At 39.1% G+C, this 20,863-nt stretch overlaps 1 protein-coding gene across 3 annotated transcripts in view; it reads right to left on the reverse strand.

Annotated features, from left to right (window-relative positions):
- Positions 1–20,863, reverse strand: part of MATN2 (matrilin 2) — a 68,795-nt gene that overhangs the window by 41,633 nt on the left and 6,299 nt on the right. For all 3 annotated transcript variants that reach the window (XM_030510655.1, XM_030510663.1, XM_030510647.1), the window contains exons 2-3: positions 17,369–17,536; positions 3,395–3,964 (exon numbers count right to left, since the gene is read on the reverse strand). In XM_030510655.1, the coding sequence (XP_030366515.1) occupies positions 3,395–3,964; positions 17,369–17,522 (724 nt within the window). In that variant the 5' untranslated portion in view covers positions 17,523–17,536. The remainder of the gene's footprint in view (positions 1–3,394; positions 3,965–17,368; positions 17,537–20,863) is intronic.

Genomic DNA, 20,863 nt, shown 5'->3' on the forward strand with positions numbered 1-20,863 from the left:
AGGAAAAGAATAGTGGGCCCATTCTGACAAATTCATTGCTGAACTATTTTCTTTCAGTATTTGGGATCTAAGAAATCTCCTTGATTTTTTTCTTCCCACTGAAGCATTGCTGTAATATAGGTGAATGACTTCTCAGGGCACATTGTGTGGAAAATAATCTATTTTGCTCAACAACAATTAAGGATTGATGTGCTCCTTATTCTACTAGGTCGACAAAGCTCAAAATTTATGGAATAGACATTAACAGTAATCTTCCAGGAGCCACCACAGAAGCCTGATAAATAACTTAACATGTGGTATGTGTGATACTGTGGGTGGTGGTGGCGGGGGGAGAAGAGGTGGTTTTGAGATACATACCAACTATCAGGTCTTTGGAATGGTTACCAGAGTTATGCATTTATTACTAATACAAAAACCACCACAATTCCCAAATCTCTTAATCAGCTTTTTGGATCTCATGATTTTCTGCCATAAAAAAACTTTTCAAGTAGTTTTATTTATGTGAATACAGACCTGCTTGGACTTGTCTTTTCATCTTTCTGCTATTCTGAAAATGAAGTTTATCACAGGATATTCTCTAAACAGACGTTTCCTCCTGGCTGTATTTCACTAGTTTTCAACATCAGGTATAGCTTTTTATGACCAAAGAAGCACTTTCAAATATGACAAATGAAAAATATATTCATTTCAGTAGTTTAAGCATCAGAATATCTTATCATGTACTAAAGCTATAGAATGTAAATCTATAGAACATTACTGAAAAAACAGTCAGTCCTCCCATAACAAAAGAACATAAGGTCGCAAAACAGAGTACTAAAAAATGAAAAGGGAAAATAGAAGCATTCAATAATAGGCATTCTAATCACTCAGTCCCTTCTGAGAATATAGTTACCATCTGTTACCAATCTTCTGATACACTATCACATAAAATTTTTTCCAAAGTGTCTCTGTTGCACCCATTTGAAAGAATCAGTGGTACTCTGGTCATCAGTCTGTGTCATTGGTGCAATCTCATTTGTTGCAGGAGGACACAGCCGTGGACTGAAGTAATAGAAAGGATGATCTCATAGTTAAAGAATTTGAATGTGAGCCTTGTGAATCAGATTTTATCCCTGCCTATGTTACAGGGTCCTTATTTGATTTTGAGCAAGCCAATAATATCAACATCTTCAAGCAAGCATCAGCCTTCACAGATTCAGTGTGAAATTCATGTGTTCAGATAGATACACCTGTATCTGGGTTTGCAAGAATGCAGGGCTCTCTCAGCTGCACTGGTGTTCCTCCAATGTAAAACGGGGATGACACCACTATCTACTTTACAGGAGAATAATAAGAGACTTTATATGCTTCTGACTGCTCCATCCCCATTTCTGTTTATCTTTTTGAGTTTTCCACACTCATCTCACTCCTCATGCCCCTGATTTCCCAGGATTCTTCTGAGAATATAGCTGATAGGCACTGGGTGATCTCTGCCACATATAGGTAAACAGTAGATAACTTGGTCTGCTTTTTATTTTTCCCATAGAGCTTCATCACTTGGCCAGAAACCTGGAATCTTCGCAGGAACCATGCACATTCTCATGGACATAAGGACAATCCAGACACAAGGAAAGCTCAGGTGCCATGGTCTTTTCCCACAGCATGAAGCCCAGCAGACTGCATGCCAGAAGACTTGACCAGAGGGTTGCCTTCAATTGCTCTAGCAAAGAAACAAGGTGTCCAGATGTTTGAGTACAGTGATATTGCCTCTGGGTACACACTGGGGAGGACTTGACTTAAAAAAACTAACCATGTTTCCCAGGAGGAATGTAAGTGCTCAAGGAAACAGAGGCTATGGATTCTAACATTGCTCTTTTTGAAATTCAGCAAGCTGAACACTGCTTCACAGCCCAGACTCAACAAAATAGTAAGGATCCTATCAGCAATTGAGTCCCTTAACCTGAAATCCATAAGAATCTAAGAACTTAAATTCTCTGTTGCATCTGGGCCTGGGTCAAGTGCGTTTTTGAATCTCACTTTCAATTCCTGACACAGCAAATGTACTGGAGGCACTACCTGACACAAGGACGCAGCAGCAATCCTTGTCACCTCCCATACTCCTCCATCTGTGTGGGGGGGGTGCTTTTATTGAGGATCACATGTATTTGGATTAAAAGTGAGTTATAAAACTCTAATACATTTACTGGACACTGCCTAATCTGAAAAAAAAAAAATGAGTAAGTGGTATTTGTACTGGATTTATTTCTAAAAAGCAATTAAAAAAATTCAATAAGATGAAGTTCTGAAGCATCTGCTGTTCATTCCATTTAAACTCTCAATCCGTGTTTAGTTTACTCTTTCTTGGTTTTTAAATGTATCTTACTACGCCAGCTAATTATACAGCAAAGAAGAAACAGGAAAAAAAAATCTATTATCTGATGAATGTCTGTGATGGAGTTTTGTGCTGATGCAGTTCAGCTGGAGCCCTGTTAGTCTGAAACAATTTTGGAAAAGACCAAGTAAGGAAAATTCTCCAGACTATCCCGACAATAAGTCTCAGTTCTTTTCTGGCAAAACCATCCCTAGAGATGAGTGAGCATTCAATCCCACCATACATTCTTTTTCTGGACTCTGCTAAAATGCCTCAGCTTAATGCCAAATCTGTATAAAGATCTTTCAGATCTGTCTCAGGAAAAAATAAAAAAGAAAATTATATTAAGTGCACAGATTGGAATAAAATTAATTATGTATGCCATGGTATTTGTGAAAGGTAATTTCTTATCAGGAAACAACAGATGGAAGCGATTTCTGTGTTGTAAATTCATACCTATTAAAATATTTACTTTATTTTATGAATAAATTGTATCACTGTAATGCCTTTTCCTTATTTTCTATATTTAAAATGGATGGAGTAAAACCACTACCATGTCTCTGTGTCTCGCTTCCAGTCAGTCACTAGGCATGGGCAGAGGTAACTGCACAGAATTAATATGCAGGCTTTGGAAGAGGAATCCATGAACTCCAGATTTTTTTTAAATAACCAAAAGACGGTCTATCAAGTTGAAGTTTCAGTACGAAGGGAGATCACATTTAAAGTCAATAGATGAAACAACTTCTCTAACATTCAAATAGCAGGGGTTTGTAAATTTATTCTTATTATGCAATGAATGAAAAAAACGTGGTATGTGTGTTTGCCTCACTGCTTATGACCACTAGGAATTAGATCACATTTTATGGCACTCAGCAACAGAATTAGTTTTTTCCCATATGCATGACTGCTGTTCTGACTGTTGTCTAGCTAGTAAATTCTAACAGACAAGGTTTCATGTAAAAAAATAAAAGTTTAGTTACAATGCATATTTTTTCCATGTTTTACTTTCACCTCTGCATTCAAAACTATAGATAAAATCCTTACCACAAAGTTTAGTCTGGAAGGCAGATGTCAGTGTTTCAATCTGGCTGAAATTAGCAACCAGAAAAACATGCTCTTCATGTGGTTCACTGCCAATAGACTTCAGCGTGTTCATATCTACTCTCCCCACTCCAATGGCAAAAATCAGGATTCCTGAGTTGCGTGCTTTAGCAGCAATCTCTGCCACTGGATCCTGAGGTCTCCCATCTGTCACTATCATGATAATTCGGGGCACATTCTGCTTTAGAGGTCGAGCTCCTTCTGACTCTGAAAAAGCGATATTCACTGCGTACTGAATGGCCAGTCCAGTCATGGTGCCAGTTGCCAGGTGCATCATCCTCCTCACTGCTCTTTCAATATCCTGCTTCCTCCTGAATGTCTTCAGTGAAAACTCCTGTTTGACTGTGCTGCCGTACTGGATGAGACCTACGCGGGTGGCATCAGGACTGGTGTCCAGAAACTGCAAGATGGTTAAAATGAACTCCTTCACTTTTTCAAAGTCGTAGTGATGTACACTGCGAGAGCTGTCAATGATGAAGACCAGGTCCAGGCGTTTGTTGTTGCAAGTACTTTCTGTAAGGCAAAACGCAAACAAAAATAAAAGAATTTCAAAATGCAAGTCAGTTTAGGTTGACCTGATATTTCAAGCATGCTGTCTCAACAAACATAGGTGCTGGGAAAATACAGGAAAAATAGGAGTTGCCAGAACTAAAGCTACTTAGGCAATACAAAGTTCTCCTCTAGTAAATAACAAAAGCTGCCTGTTATACGATCAGTATATGTTACGTATTCTATTTTTTTGTGAAATCAGTCCCCAGAATGGCCAATGGCAATGGAATAGGTAGATATTTGTGCTGTACCCTGTCATGTCATTTTTCTTGAGATCCTGACTTCATGTCCCACACAGAATAGAAACCCCCTCTGAATTACATAGTTACGACTTGAGCAGGATGCATTGTGATACTTTTTGAGGTAGTGTCTGAGAACTTACAAATCTAACACCCTGATGAGTCAGGGTGGTATCAGTCCTCTGTAACAAACAGGGAAAACAGAACACACAGAAATTCAGGTCAAAAGCATCTGTTGATTGCAGTGACCGATACAAGACATTGAAGGGTCTGATTTTTCAGGGAACTTGGCATTAATCAGTACTTTGCATGTACAAAGTACAGCTCTCAATGACATCAACTGCAGCTGTGAGTGCTCAGCACTTCTGTAAATCAAACCCTATGATTTCAAACACATAATTAATGGCCATCTGGGAAAAGTCTCATGTATTGGACTAATTCAGCATCTCACACAGAAATCCTGTGGCTGCATCAGAGAGAAAATCCTGTTGTCTACAACGGCATTCAACTTGGCCAAAAGACCACTCATACACTTCCTGAAATCTTCTATTTTAGCCATCAGCAGTCTTCTTTCTTTTTCCAAGAGCCACTGAAGCAGAAACACCACAGGGTATGTCTATATCTGATGACTGCACAGGCAGAGAGGCCAAGCTACCATGGGTAACTGCAGAAGTGAAGGCTGGCTGCCTTCTGGGCATACTACAAGCTTTCTGGGACCCTGACTACATCCTCTGGCTTCTGCTTAGCATCCTTCTCTTTTGAAAGAATAGAAGACTTATGCATGAGTTGCATGATGAGAATGAACCATGGTCTTACTGTCTGGACCATTCACAGAAAGCCAGCACAAGGCAGGCTTGAGACAAGCAAGGGAAAGTGAGCTATGAGCCATGACACAGAAGGGAACATGTGGCAAAAGATTAAAAGGACTTTAAAGGGCTTAATGGGATACTGGTGAAGAGAAATGAACTGAGATTTAATACATCAAAGACCCCTCCAGATCAGGAAATCCCTGAGCCACAAAAGCATGGCAGCTGGGAGAATACCTGCAGGTAGTGTTGTCTTGTTCTGAAAGTTTTTCATATGCAATCACTTTTGACTGCTGTCAGAGACAGGATACTGAGTTAGATAGACCAGTCAGCATGTCTGCTCATGCTTTCAAATGTCTGTGGCTGCAAACAAACCTGTGAGGTAGCTAGCTGTCTGCCTGCCTTGAAAGATAAAAGGTGGCAAGAAGGCTCATCAAACTGCAGTGGTGTTCTCATCTTACTAAGCTGAATACCCCTAACCACTAATCTCCCTTTATTGCCCAACCTAATTCAATTCCCAGCGCACTCTCATCCATCTTATGCAATGAATGAGGCAAATGCATGGTGGAAAAGCAGTATTTGTGTAATTAAAGGTCATGTCATACTGTGCAAGTACAAGTGGCCCAATCAAAGACTTAACAAGCGTTTACACGGGTTCACTGGTGACTGCTGCTGAACACTAGTCATGTACATCTGCCAAGGCAAGGGGTGAGAAAGATGCCTGTTTTCACTTGCTAACTCAGAGGCCTCTTTCATAGATTACCAAGAACATTTGTGGGCATAGAATAAAAATGCCCTTTGATGACAATACAAATGACTGCCTGGATTTAGTCATGTGCAGTCTACAGTATGGCTTTATTCATAAGCGTAGGAATATGCTCGGGTTGCTTATTCTTTTAAAATCAGAGGATGTTGAATGCAAGCCGAATTGAGTAGAAACAAAATTTCAGTTCTAATGGGATACAGATATCCTGAAATAACTCTTTTCCATCTCAATATCTTAGTGGCCTATCTAATTATTAATTATTTTTACTAATATAACATGAATTGTTCCAGCACAATTTTAATACAAAGATAACACTAAGATATGATTTGTGGGAGCAGAGCAAGGGGAAAGAAAGATAATCATGAAAAACGGCTAAGAATATGTGTGTGTATATGAGGGGAAGGACAGGGAAGGGTAAAATGACTGTTATTGTATTTCCCTTAAAACAAGTCAAAACTAGAGCCATGGCATTGAATCCTTTTAATTTGAGCATAAAGATTCGGAACCCAGGCTGAAGAGACTCAGTTATGTATTTTGAAATCAGGCACAAATCTTGGTGGGAAAAAGCCTGGACAGCATTAGTCATAGTAGTCCCAGAAACACACCCCATTGTGCTAAATTACTTAAGAAAAATCTATCAGTCTGAATGTAATATAGTATATTTCAAAACTGCTTTCACCAGCAAAATTCTATTTGTAGAAATACCACAGATTTCCAAAATGTATTTAAAATCTTTGTCTTCTGATTCGGTGGTAATTTTTAATAACCTTGTAATTATCAAAGCTGATATAGCTGAGATGGGCTTCATGAAAAACAAAACCTCTTTTTAAGTAGAACTCCAGCTGGGTGGTATTTTGAGGAGTGGCAATCAGTAATGACTAACAGATCTGAACACCCATCCCCTCAGATAAACTTTCAGTGATACCTTTTTAGCAGTTGCATGCTTCTGCACTTGCCCTTGAAACTATAACCTCTTCCTCTCACCAACTCTCATTTTAAACAGAGAACTTTCTCACAACTTTGGCAAACACCCTCATACCCAAAAGTAATTCACTTCTGCTCTATTTATGAAAAGTGACATACTCATTGAAAAGAGCAACTCATCCATAAACCTGCTTCTAAGTCAGCAGAGGTTTTGTATTGCCAACACAAAAGTTAAAAAAACCCTCAGTATAAGTTGTATTATTCAAAGAAAAGGCCAGGAGAGGCAAGACAAGAACAGGCAAGGCAAGGCAAGGCAAGGCAAGGGAAGGTCAAGTCTATAGTAAATAAATTCTCTTCCCCACTCAACATCCTGTTTGTCTGTAAATGACAGTTACAGTGATGCCATCTTTGCAAAATTAACAATGCAAGGAAATTTCAGTTCTACTTGGAAAAATCCTGCTTGGATCCAATTACGGAGAGATATATAAAGCTTAAAAGAATACTTCACATTAGGCATCTTGATTTCCTCTAAAGCTGAAAATTCTATTAAATTATTTTCCCTGATCCCTGTGGGTTTCCTTTGACTCCTTTCTCAACGCAAATTATGTTCAGTCCTGAACACCTACTTTGGCTTTGACAAAGCTCTCACTGCTTTGACTTTGCTCACCCACCGAGGGTCTCTTTCTGAGAGTGTGTTTGTACCCTCTCAGCTTATTTCTAACTAATGCTACATTGCCTTAATATAACTAAAGCAGCACCAGGGAGTTTTCCTGGGCATTGGAATTGACTCTTGTAGGCTGTAAAACCATTAGAACAGTTCCTGGTATTGTTTGTCCTAGGACAATTAACATTTTCTCAAACAATCCCCAGGCATGATATGGGCATGAGCCAGGGACCCATTCTAACAACCAGTGTGTATGTAAACACTCTGCAAGCTCAGGGTATTTAATAGTACCAAGGCAGACCATTTCAAACCACTGGTCTCAGTGCCAGAGAGCAGTCTAAGATACAAGCTAAGCTTAGAGGCCAGCTGGCCTGCATCCATTAAACTCACCTTTCCTCTAAAATAGAGTGGCTATATGCAAGCTGTCTACTGGGAATAATCCCTGTCCCCCTGTAGCCTCTGAACCACATGCAGGAATTGCCTGGGGAGTGCTAATCACTGGGAGCCAGAGACAGCTCCAGCAATTAAACAGCAACAGTAACAGTGGCATCCCAATGCCCAAGAATGCCCCCTGGCACTACTTGATTTCCTCAAACATTTCCATTTTGGGATATTTAAACTCAACATACTCAAAGGACCCAGATGGATCAGACAGTGATTTTTCAAAAGTTTTTGCAAGCAAGGTCCCTTGAAAAGATGGATTGTTTAAAATTGAGTTATTTTCTGTTGTTGTCCTACATTTTATGACTCCTTAATACTTTTTTAAGTCTGGTTATTACTTATTTGGCTATGTAGGTCTTTATCCTAATACATGTGAGTAGATAAATGTTAAAGAAGGCTATTGCTGTATGCAAAGCTAAAGGAGGTTAGCTCAGTTTGGTAAATAAACAGCAAAGACATGAAAAAGTAATTAATAACAAGTAAATACTAGTTCCATGAAGATGCTTGTTATAGAGTAAGACAATTTAAGCAAAAAGGAATGATGAGATCAGTTAAGAAAAAATGAGATCATAGAAAAACTACTGCCTGAGCAGGCAACGCGTTAATGGCAATTTTAAGACTCAATATATTGTGTTTCTTAGCTCACTTCACAGTAAGGTATATACAAAAAATTACATGTCCTGTAACACTTCCAGCAATAACACCAGGTTTATTTTTAGACTTTATCTTTAAGTAACAGAAGTCTTCACTCAGAATTAAACAAGAAAACTATACTTTTAGCTAGAACATTCTAAAACTTCTTCCAAAATTTCTCCTTTGCCGTTTTATTGTTTAATTTTCCCTCTAGCCCTCAACCTTACTTGCCTCTCTTTTCTTTACAACTTCTTTCTTTATAAATCTCAGTATAACTCCTACTGAATTTGTTTCAAAATGTATGAACTTGCTGGGTGTCAAATATTTGTTCTTAAAGTCCAGAATTATGGTTTTCCCTAGCTAAATATCCAGCCAGAAAGACTGGGTTTGACAGGTTCTCTGATATTTCCAGATGATTTCTTAGTTCATCAAGAAGGTTTAATCTTCTTAACATAAAATCATACAAGTAAAAAATACCCAAATTTGCAATTAATTCATAAATATACCAAAAAAACCCCCCACTCAGATAGGAAGAAAGACACATCTATGTCTACCTACGTACGCCTTCTAGGAAACTGCAGTAGCTTCTTTTGCAAAGATGAAGAATGAAGTATACAGCAGTTAACATAATGTTGTTCCTGTTTAGAAAATACATTTTGTGGTTGTTACCAAGAGCAAATGAAGAATAGCAGTAATGCCAAGCATTTCTTGGCTCTAGTGAGACATTTTGTGCAAGTTAGCTACCACTCTTTTTCTTTTTTCTCATTTTAATTCAAAGGAAGACAAAGGATGGTATGGTGCTTTTCAGGTATAACCACACCTAGCTACTGAAGCAAACAGTAGAAACTGCTCAGTTCCCCTTTCCTGGCACACATACATGCTGTGCTTGGTTCTGCAGGTGACTCCACCTCTTGCCAGCTCTGGACAGGCCCTGAGTCCAAGACCTGCTCCCATACTCCCTGGCCCCATCCTTGCTCTGAGCCTTTCCCCAAACTCACAGGCCTCTGGCCATAACACAAAGATTCATTATGAGTTTGGCAGCTCATCCATTCCTCCTTACAAATTTCTTCATCTGGGAACAATCTCTAAATGCAACACAGCCTCCAGACATTTCTTTATTGCCTCTGACAAAATCTTTCCTGAACTTCCAAAACTTCTGGAAGAACTGTACAGCAGGAGACTCTTGCCTACAGATTTCCATTTCCTTCTACATGCAAATGCTTCATTATCGGTCGCTGCAGGAGGGTCCATTATCTTGTTCTCTTTTCACCTCACTATTTCTATTCCTTCCCTATCATCCTTTCCAAAATAACAAGGTCATCATTAACATGAAGTCTCTCTAATTCCACAGTCCCAAAACTGACTCCTAGTATTTCTTCATTTATTTACTGAGACTGGTGCTGTCTCTGACACAAACCAAAGTATGGTGTAGGGATACTCTCAGTTCTTTTTGCATATTTCAGCTGTTCTGAGATGGAAACTGTTTGGTTTCCTGACAGGAGTTAAACCTCCTTTCACGGTCAGGAGGACCAGGGAGCAGGTTGCTTTCCCATGCAGGCAAGGGAACACTTGGACAGAAGGATGAAGCATCCTGATACCACCATGCCAGTGCTGGCAGCAACATCTACCCGTTGCGTCCTGACAGAAACAAATGTAATAATGCTCTCAGCTGAGCATAGCTCTCACCAGAGAGAAACCTTGTAGTACACACAGTTAATGGCACTTTGAATCTAGCTCCCGCAGACAGCCTGCAGGCATTTCCTGTGCCTTGTGACTCTCTGCACACATCTATAAAACAACAAATCACAAAAAAAGTGTTTGTATGGGAGAAGACGACCTTTGTATCTTTCTCCTTGAAGATCAAACAACACCACAGCTACCTGGGGTGTTGTCGGAAGGACGCAGAAATTAATAGAGAAGCAACAAACAGATAAAGTAAATAACTGTTGGTATCAGTGTAGAAAATTCAGTGAAAAAACGTGCCCTCAATGAGTTTGTGCTGTTCTGATTTCAGGACACTAACTTAACATTCTAAAAACTCCTATCCATGCTTTTTTTAAAGTCACCCATGACTTTGTTTACAGGGAAACCTGTTAGCAACCTCAACATTACTCATCGATCAGCTGACCTGAAACCACGTATTTCTATCCATTGCTAATGGTCTAAGGATTAGATGCTTTTCCAGAACAGTTTCAGAAACAGCACCATGGGATAGTGACATATGCAATCTCCTCCTCCTCCCAAAATATGTGGTCCGTCATGCACACTGGCAAACCATTTGTTCTACCACTTCAGCAGTACTTAAGTAAGTAGATGGTGTCTTCTAGCTTCCAAATCAACCTAAAGGCATGTTCTCTTCATCCACATTAGTGACTGATTACCCACTCATGCCTATAAAATGAGACGTTCCTCAAGTTATGCAAATGCTTTTTCCAGGATTTTCAAGTTAATTTTGCACATATGTGGTTTTTTAATTATTAAGCTGAAGTACTCACAATGAAGCCAAAACCACCTCACTTTTGAGCATTCAGTATTCTTTCTTTTGGCCTGATCTTCCTTCAAGACAAAATACACAAAGAAGGCTTTGAGCTCTTTGAGAATACACATATAAAACCAGTTTGTAATTTTACTCAGTGAATTACTGTCAAGGCAAACTTTTTCAAACAAAAAAAGTACTTCACAGTAATCTGTGGGGGTTGTAGCAAACAATTTCAGAAATACAAAGAGCATTTGCAATTTAGTACAACTCTTTTTCTGCAGCAGCAGATATGCTTTATTCCTTGTGGAAAACTTACAAATCACTTAAAAAAAAGGGGGGGGGGGTGTGGAATATAAAAGATATAAAAGATAAGAAAACAAAGCAAAGAGAAGAGAGAAGACAGAAGAAAGGAAGGATGGAAGATGTACAAGGCCAGGTTGGACGGTGCTTCAAGTAACCTGGTCTAGTGTGAGGCATCCCTGAACATGGCAGAGGGGTTGGATCTGGATGATCTTAAGGTCCTTTCTAACCCAAACCATTCTGTGATTCTGTGAAGAGGGCTTTGTTAGAGGAAATACTTACACATTAAAGAAATACAAGAAAATTTCTTGTTCTGCTAGAGTTATATCCCATACAACATTAATTACTGAATTGCACTTTAAGAGGCTTAAAAGTGAATGCTATTTTGAGAGGTTACAATGAAAGTTGAAGTTTCAAGACAGGGCACAAAGTCCATGGGATACCTCTCAGCTACTGGGGTAATCACTACTGGGAAGCAAAGCACTCAATTGCTAATATTGCCTTGAGGCACAATGACCGTAAGATGTACCTACACACCTCAGAAAAAGAAACAGGTGATTTCACAGACTAAAATGCTTTGCTCTCTCCCCAAATATAACACATCTCTATTAATATGGCAATTCTATGTTTTGATTAGAGAGAGTCTAAATGGGTACATATTTGATTACCTTGTATCTTTACAAAAGTTTGGTTATATTTTAACTAAATAAGTGGTAATTCAAAAGATGCAATTTACAACCTCTTCCTACCCTTCTCTACTGCCTGAAATAGTTTTAATGTCATAGAATCACAGAATAGATTGGGTTGGAAGGGACCTTCAAAGGTCATCTAGTCCAACGCCCCTGCAATGAGCAGGGACATCTCCAACTAGATCAAGTTGCACAGAGCCACATCCAAGTGTGGACTTGAATGTCTCCAGGGATGGTGCATCCACCACCTCTCTGGACAACCTATTCCAGTATTTTACCACCCTCATGGTGAAAAACTTCTTCCTCACATCCAGCCTGAATCTCCTGTCTTTTAGTTTAAACCCATCACCCCTCGTCCTATCACAACAGGCCCTGCTAAAAAGTCTCTCCTCATCTTTCTTATAGGCCCCTTGTAAGAACTGAAAGGCTGCAGTAAGATCTCCATAGCATCTTTTTTCCAGGCTGAACAACCCCAACTCTCTCAGCCTTTCCTTGTAGGAGAGGTGCTCCATCTCTCTGATAATTTTTGTGGCCCTAAAATACTATACCAACATAGTATGTCAAGCACACAATGCAGTTATTAAGACACAATTCTGACTTCAATTGCAATGCAGACTTCAGTTACTATGAGTCCACTTCATATGTTTGAGGACAAAATACTTGGCAGGGCTGCATTTATGTAAGCAAATAACACATACATACATATGCTCAAGCTATGAATGAGTTTCTTGAAGCAGTTATCCCATGTTGGTTCAACAGTCCACATTAGCAGGATTTAGAGATCTGTAGCCAGCTCCTAGTGTATAAATGTACAATGATTCCAACCAAACTAAACAGAAATCTTATCTGTACTCCACCGAAGCGTCCACAGACTCACTTTTGTCACATATTTGCTCTCTGATTTATGTTGTAAATTTAACCCAGAATGGTTAACCTGATATTGTTCTTGAGTCCTGAAGTTACATACACACAGGGTTAAGAACTGGGTTGCACAGTTCTCTGGGGAGACCTCCCATAGCTCTCCGGGGAGAAGACTCCGGGGACATCTTCGAGCAGCCTTCCAATACCTTAAAGGGAGTCTACAAGAAATCTGGAGAGGGACTTTTTACAAGGGCACGTAGTGATAGGAAAAGGGGAATGACTTTAAGATGAAAAAGGAGAGATTTAGATTAGATATTAGGAAGAAATACTTTACTGTGAGAGCAATGAAGCACTGGAACAGGTTGCCCAGAGAAGTTGTGGCTGCCTCATCCCTGAAAGTGTTCAAGACTACATTGGATGGGGCTTTGAGCAACCTGGTCTAGTGGAAGGTGTCTCTGCCTGTGGCAGGGGTGTTGGGACTCAACTATGTTTAACGTCCCTTCCAACCCAAACCATTCTATGATTCTATGATAGAAGAATGTTTGGAATAATTTTAACTGACTGTAGTGAGTGATTCATAAATTTAGTGAGCACTCGGTGTACTTCGTATTACTTCCCTTCATCTTATTAGTGGAATCATATATATACAACCAAGAGATAAATCATTATATATTTTGTTGAAAAATATAATTAAACACAGACAGGAACATTTGCATTCAGCAGCAGTTTCTGCTAAACAGGAGCCAAGTACATTTCCTTCTTGGCCTCCTTTTCCCTCTCTGTTTCAATTTTGTGCAATATTCATTAATCTCTTGTAGTTTCTTTTTTCTGGTATCATGTAGTATCTAAGAGAATGTCCCCTAAATTAGCTTTTCTCCTCACATAAATAGGTATTTTCAAAACCAGGTAGGTGCATGATTTATATTCCTAAGGAACAGAAGGAATGTTATTGCTTGGAATATTATTCTACAGCTTATTCAATTATTCCCATGCATCCACATCAGAGCTCTCCAAAGAAATATGCCCATGTGACATGAAACACATGCCGAGTTTACAAGAACAGAGCTCACCAAGAGGAAAAAAAAAACCCAAAACCACAAAAACTTGTGTTTCTGGGTTTTTTTTCACCATGCTGAAATCTTGGTTTGCCTTGATTAAGATGCAGCAGGGCATAAGTCCTAACCCCCCCATAACATCAAACACCAAAAAAACCTACATCTTGCAAGGACTGGGCACACGCTGCTTCTGAACATGGAACCTGCTGAAGCTGTGGACCTCTGACCATGGCCTTGAAATCACAGTATGGAAACCACCATTCTGGATAACTGATACAGGTCTTCATCAGTCCATTTAGGTGCAGAAATCTATTCCAGTTATATCTAAATGGAATTAGCTAATGTAACAGACATAATTTTATCTTTATAACCATGTAGCAAGTATATTTCCATTACTGCTTTTCTTTAGTATCCAAAAAGCAATGCTAAGCTGGCAAACTGTGCTTTCAGTGATCTGTGTATAATCTAACAAAGTATCTGCGCTCAGCAGGAGCAGTGGTTTTGTCAGAGGGCTAAGTAAAAACTCTTCAGAGCTCTGATAAAGCCTTTAAAAGAGAATATTCTAAAACAAAAGGTTAATTTCCTTTACGGAATCAGGAGAAGGCCAAAGATCCAATACTCAACGATCAAATTACTGATGAGGGGAAAGAGAAGGCAAAATTAAGTTCATATGTCATGGAAGGGGAGAGGTGACCACCCTCTGCTACAAGAAAGACAAATGGACATTCCTATTTCTTTCTGTTATTTCACAAGATCTTGCAGGACTATGGAAATGATCCTTTAGAACATAAATACACCTATATCAAATCAATATTTTCCAGCAATCTAACACAAATCCTGTTACTTTGAGAAATATATGTATACTTTCTATCTCTAAAGCAACTGCACATTCTACAACTAATATGCTGTAAGAAAGATTTAAGAAAATATTGACAAATTTAATTAAATTAGCACAATTTACAAGCTTTAAACACTTCAAATTTAATTCAGTGTTTAAAGAAAGAAAAATCAGCAAAGCAATTCAGCTTTCAAGGGCCACATAGAAAGAGTTCCAAAACCTTTATGTCCAATCAATCCTTGTACAAGATTTCAGATCTTTAATGGAAATCATTAGCTATAGCAATAATAATCTGAAACAGTAAACTCTGCAAAGATCTGCCAAATTAAAAAAACATTGAGGTTTAGCAGAAAGACGGGGGATAAAAAAAAACCCCAGAGAGAAGTCATAGCTCATTCCTTCTGAAACCTTCATTAAAATGAATAAGCTATTAGCCCTAATAAGACAATTTAGAAATCTATGAAGTATTAGTGCATGGCTGCCAAAAAATTAAGTCCACCTAAAGCTGCATCTCAAAGTACTTTTAACTCTGTGTGGACAATTCCATGGGATTTCCCATCCATTCTTTTGCTTATTTGTGTTGTCAGTTTCCTGGAGCAAGGACTTTTACTTCTGTACATGGAAACTACTAGTATTTTACCAGTAAATAGTTATCACAGCAGTACGCTTTTGTTTTAAAAATTGCTAAAATGAAGAAAAAATGAATAACAATATTTTAATGCTATTAATATTTACATAGCATAGTCCTTCATTTTAGTTCTAAAAACATCCAAAGGAAAAAAAACCCCAACCTGAACTTTTATTACTTTTCCAGGTATCTGTTGGTTCTTTGCAGCTCTATTGCTCACTTCTGCCTGCCAACCATGTCTTTCCACTACAGCAGCAATTGTCATCGCCACTATTTATAATATACATATTATATAGAAGGGGACAGCTTCCAATGCCTGTTAAATTGCTGTAATTCTGAAGTGATTTTATTAAGTTAATAGACTCAATGTCACCGAGATCATGGTTTGGCCCCATTCTTTCTCATGTAATTTAAGGAACACTACAGCTTTCCAGCAGAGTGGCATGCATTTTACACATTCTGTTCTTTACGGAGAGGCACGTTTTCACCATGCCACTCTTTATATGCACTGCTCAATCTGAAGCAGGTGACCTAATTTATTGTAACAACACCTAAGGCCCAAGAGTCTGACTCCAAACTGCCACAAAATTTTATGGGCTGGACCAGAGAATGTCCCAAGTTTCTTGCATCATTTAATGTCTTGAAAAGGTTTTTTCAGCCAGAGCTGCCTGAATTGTTTGCATCCTGTACACGACAAACTGAAAAGAGATCCAGAATTTTCCAAATGCAGGGACCACAAATAGCTTGTCTTCTGAAAGAAGAAAGAAATAATTTTATCTATACATTTTGATTTATATCGAGTGCTAATTCTTTTCATATATTTTCCACTATTTAAAATATGAAAAAGAGGCTACAAACACAATTAAAAAAAAATATAGGGAAAAAAGGCACACTGGGAAATGTGGCACCTTTTAGTTTCTCCACATAACACCTTGCAATTGTCTTCATTTTCTAGAGAGACAAGTAATTTTTTTCTTAAAGTAGTTAGCTTACTTGGGCTATTTGCTGGGGACCCTAAAATATTCAGGAGGGGATTCTACTTGATCACATTTTAGAATTTAGGATTTTAGAAAGTTTGAGAGTCTTGCTGAGTAAGGTGTGAATGTATTCTGGCTTGTTTTCTTCTTTCTTCCCAATACATCTGCAGGAAATTTCACATTCCTCATGTTCAGCTAGGTTAGGCGACCTTTATGAAGTCTCAGGCCACTTAACATCTCCTAGTGGCTGGAGAGAGATACTAGATTAGATCTGGTATAGATGTGTATCATGAAGCCCTAATATGGGCTATGTCCAAACCCTATCCATGATGTTTTCATAATCTGACAATTAATTTAAACAATGAGCAAAAGAAAATGATTCTAAGTCACCAACTGTCAGCAGATGAAAAAGTTGACCAGCGAACTGCCTGATGACAAACACGCAACGATCAACAAGAGAGAGAGGAACCTCATGTTTTAAAATATGACAGCTGCAAGCTAAAACTGCTAGATCCTGTCCTCAGATTTTTGGCAAAAGAGATAAAATGAGGAAAACTAAGCTACTCATTATAAATAAAATTAACCTGACAAAACAAAGAGATTAGCATCAAGTAATGTAATGATAAGCCTTACTTCAATAGCCACTGATTTCCATTCAATTATCTTTATGCAGAGCACATACATGTAGACAGCTAAAACTTGCTGGCATGGTAAAAGGCAGCTGTGACAGAGCCTCCATGGACCAATATGTATTTTCTCTAAACAGTGAAAATAAGGTATTTTTTCCCCAAGACAACAGTCCTGTAATAAATATTTATTTCATACCACTTACATAAAGTAGATCTAGTACCCCAAAACTAAACACCTTTTTTCAACAGCTGCTAACTGGTCAACAAACTTTCTCATATTCCATTCATTGCAAGTGGCTATCTCCTTTTCTATTATTAACTAACTCAGCAAAGGTTTGGACAGCTGCTCATGTCTTTTATCATTTCTATTTGACATGGCTTTTGGTGGTGGTGTTTGACTTGGTTGTAGGTTGGTTTGGGGGTATTTTTTGTAACTTACCTAGTAGAGACTGTGAGTTAACATCCCTTCTTCGGGTGAACTGTCGTCCAGGGAGATCTTTTGCCATGACAGAGATGCTGGAAAGCAGAGTGTGTCCAAACAGCAGAAAGAAGCATACAATCATTTTCTTCATCTTCAAGAAATAGAAGGACATTCAAGGATGTGAAACTGCAGTAAAGGAGAGGAGATGAGCTCTTTGATCACACAGAAAGATACACCATAACCATGTCAGCCATCCAGCTGCGTTGCTTCCCTCCCATCACATACAAACATGCAGATACACTGGCTTGAATAATACCTACACTGTCAAGACAGAAGTTCTACATAATAAAGTAGTACTTACCAGACCCTGCATAGTGTTTATAAGTATTAGTTGAAGTTCAAAGTGAACATTTAAAATGTATCAATTTTGAAAATCATTCATAATAATCATGTATTTTCAAAGCAAGAAAAGAAACCTTGCTTCAGTCAACCTGTCAGCATAAACAGGCTTGAGGAGGACACAAATACATTTTCGTTATTCTACTCAGCACTCCTTTGCATTTTTTCAGAAATTTAATGGTTCTTGTAGTGTGAGGGATACCTGCTTCAGAAAATCTTGGAGAATTAAAAGAAGAGAAGAGAATATATTCCAGAAACAGCAACTATAAATACAAACTGGTGGCAGCTCATGCTTCCTTTTCAGAAGACAGTCCACAGTTGCCAGCATGAAGACAACAGTGCAGGATGAATCTTGTTTACTCAAGGAAACTTCTGAGAACTGGCAATGAGCTTGCCATGGATTGTGGAGAAGTTTTGTCATACAGAAGAACAAGCTGACAGGCAAAATTCCTACACTAAGAGATAATTCCTGCCCGGGAGTTGGTTAACACACCATCAAAAGCCATAGCTGACTGCCCACAAACAGAAAGCTAAGGCTGACATGCTAAAGGCTCATCTTCTGTTGTCCCCTGTTGGTGGGGCTTCCTCAGATGGCGATTCCTTCTACCTTCCCCCAAAACTTTATTGTTCTTGTCTCACAGGAGCTAAATGCAGCCTTGGAACTGGTGACAGCTCCCCTAGGTGTGCGAGAGATGGATAAACCCACCCACTTTCACAACAAAGAACTCTTCTACCTGAAACTGAGTGGAAATTTTAGAAGCAGTGGAAATTTTAACAGTAATTCTTGGTTAAATAACTAACGCATTGAAAACAATTTCAGTAGGCTCCTAAACTGGATAAGTAGATAGAATCACAGATCTGTTACAGGAGGCAACTAAATGGCCCTGTTCGGAGAAAGAATTTATTTTTTCCCCACCATGAGGTACTCAGTGAAGAAAAGAAAATTCTGAGTAAATATTTTCTGTCTAATAAAAAGATTTGATACATTATTCTTCAGTCTGTCCCACACAACCATTACAGACTGATCTATTTTCTGGTCTATCAATCTATTTCTCATTTCGTGTATCCTACTCAATATCCCCAAATGTGAGTAGCGGGTTCAGCATACATGCTAGAGAGCAAAATGAACGGAGTCTCTGCACTCAGAATGCCTAACTTTGCTTAAACATTCAATATTATCCAGTAACAGGCAATACATAATTTAAGGACATTCAAACTAGGAAAGAGATATAAATAGTTGGTGTTTATAATAGTGGCCACAAAAAATCAAATTTCTGGAGCCCTAGCAGCATGGACACCTGGATGGTATTATTGGTAGAGTATTTCCAAGTGCTTTAGTCAGAAACAGATGGACACTGCAAACAGTACGCACCACTGAAAATGGGACAAAATTCTGCTGGAGGCAACAGTTGTTACTGCTGGAGATTACCAATGAAAGCTTCCTCCAGGTTGTCTCCTCACTTCCCAGAACATCATCAACAACCACAGCGCTGTGAAAGGGGGCCTCCTCTCTCTCTAGCCTGCTTCTTCAGCACACAGGGCAAATGGACCAGCAAGGACACCAATGTTTCAGAAACATAGAAGCCATGCTCAGAGAGCTAAGGAGCGTAGAGAAATATGCTCCTTACAAGGCTGTCACAGGAATGAGAGTTTGTTCAAGAGGGCTACCTGGTTGTTAGTTAGTTATCAGTGCCCTAACTCATCCCTCCTTCCTAAAGCTAAAGGCTGTGTATGTGATAACAGCTGACACTGATCCAAGCCTGTTGCACCCTTTCACCCACACTGACAGCTTCTGTGCTGCTTTCCTGAGGTGGTGATAGCTTGGACTTGTGTGCTTTGCTCTAGTTCCACGTACATATTTGCGTCCACTGCTGCTCGCATTTTTGCATGACCAGTTTAATATTGTGGTTGCACGGCTTCTCCACATAGAGTCCTCCCGTAGTCCTGCTCTATTTATATTCTGGGTCTTCTGCAAGGTCCTCTGTCTTCACTCTAGAAGTTGGATGGTGTTTATTGCACCACATTTGGTATTTAACACCTCATTTTCTCAGAAGGCTAAGCCAGGCTGCTGGCACAGCCTTTTGTAGCTTCACATGCTGGCTAACCCTTGCTTTACCAGCCGAGAACACATTCCCAAAGTACTAAACTTACAAACACATACTTTTGTGGCTACCTTTAAGCACTTCAATTCCAGCTGTCATAGCAAGATTATTCAGCGTTACACCATTGGAAGCTAACTGCCTCCCAAACACCTCAAAAGCAAAGGACACCAAGAAGAGGTGTGACAATCCATGGGGCTAACCAGGTTGAGCACTATATGCACCAGCTTCCACTGGCTTCTACCCATGGAGAGAGGAAGATAAGGGTTCTATGAAGGGCTTTCAGAGCAACCTTGGAGTAGCCAGTGCAGCACACTTCTCTGCTGGGCATGTGAAGAAGCTCCTAACAGAGAACAAGTAACTGCTGCTCACAGTACAATCTGGTGAGGGCTGCTTGCAATATCTGCAGCTTCCTAGAAGTTTGGTATAAAGGAGGAGATTCTCCTAGAAGATGGGAAGTAAATATACAGGTTCACCGGTTCTTTTCAGGCTTCTCTTGCTCCCTAACTGGCTGCTAGTCAAGAGCTAGATGTTTCCATGGTATTTTCTCATCACTTTTACCTCTGTTTTGCTTAGCTACATATCCATGCAACAGAATAATTTTTATGATGCACTGTTACGGATTTTCAATTTTCATGAACTACAGTGTAAGAATACTGAAAAATGAAATTGGGACTTCATCTTTAATATGTGTATTTCCTTTGTTGGACAGCACTCAAAACCAGAAGCCTATTTCTGCCCTTTCAAATATCTGTCCATGGCAGTCTTCTCATAATGGACTGATAGCTGTTTTGGACAGAGACACTACTGAATATTCAGTGTAAGTGGTGATAAATCAATGACCTTCTCCACTGCATTGTGCATGTTATTAAGATTTGTACTCTTCACTATGATAACTCTTAAATAACGTCAAGAGAGAAGAGGTGCTCTATGGATCATGCTGAAGTCAGCACCCTTCCATCTCTTATCCCACTTCAGGAAAAGTTCTTTCACACAGAATCCAGAAACTCTTCCA

Source organism: Strigops habroptila, chromosome 1, assembly GCF_004027225.2.
Source record: "Strigops habroptila isolate Jane chromosome 1, bStrHab1.2.pri, whole genome shotgun sequence".
In the NCBI taxonomy this organism is placed as follows: Eukaryota; Metazoa; Chordata; class Aves; order Psittaciformes; family Psittacidae; genus Strigops; species Strigops habroptila.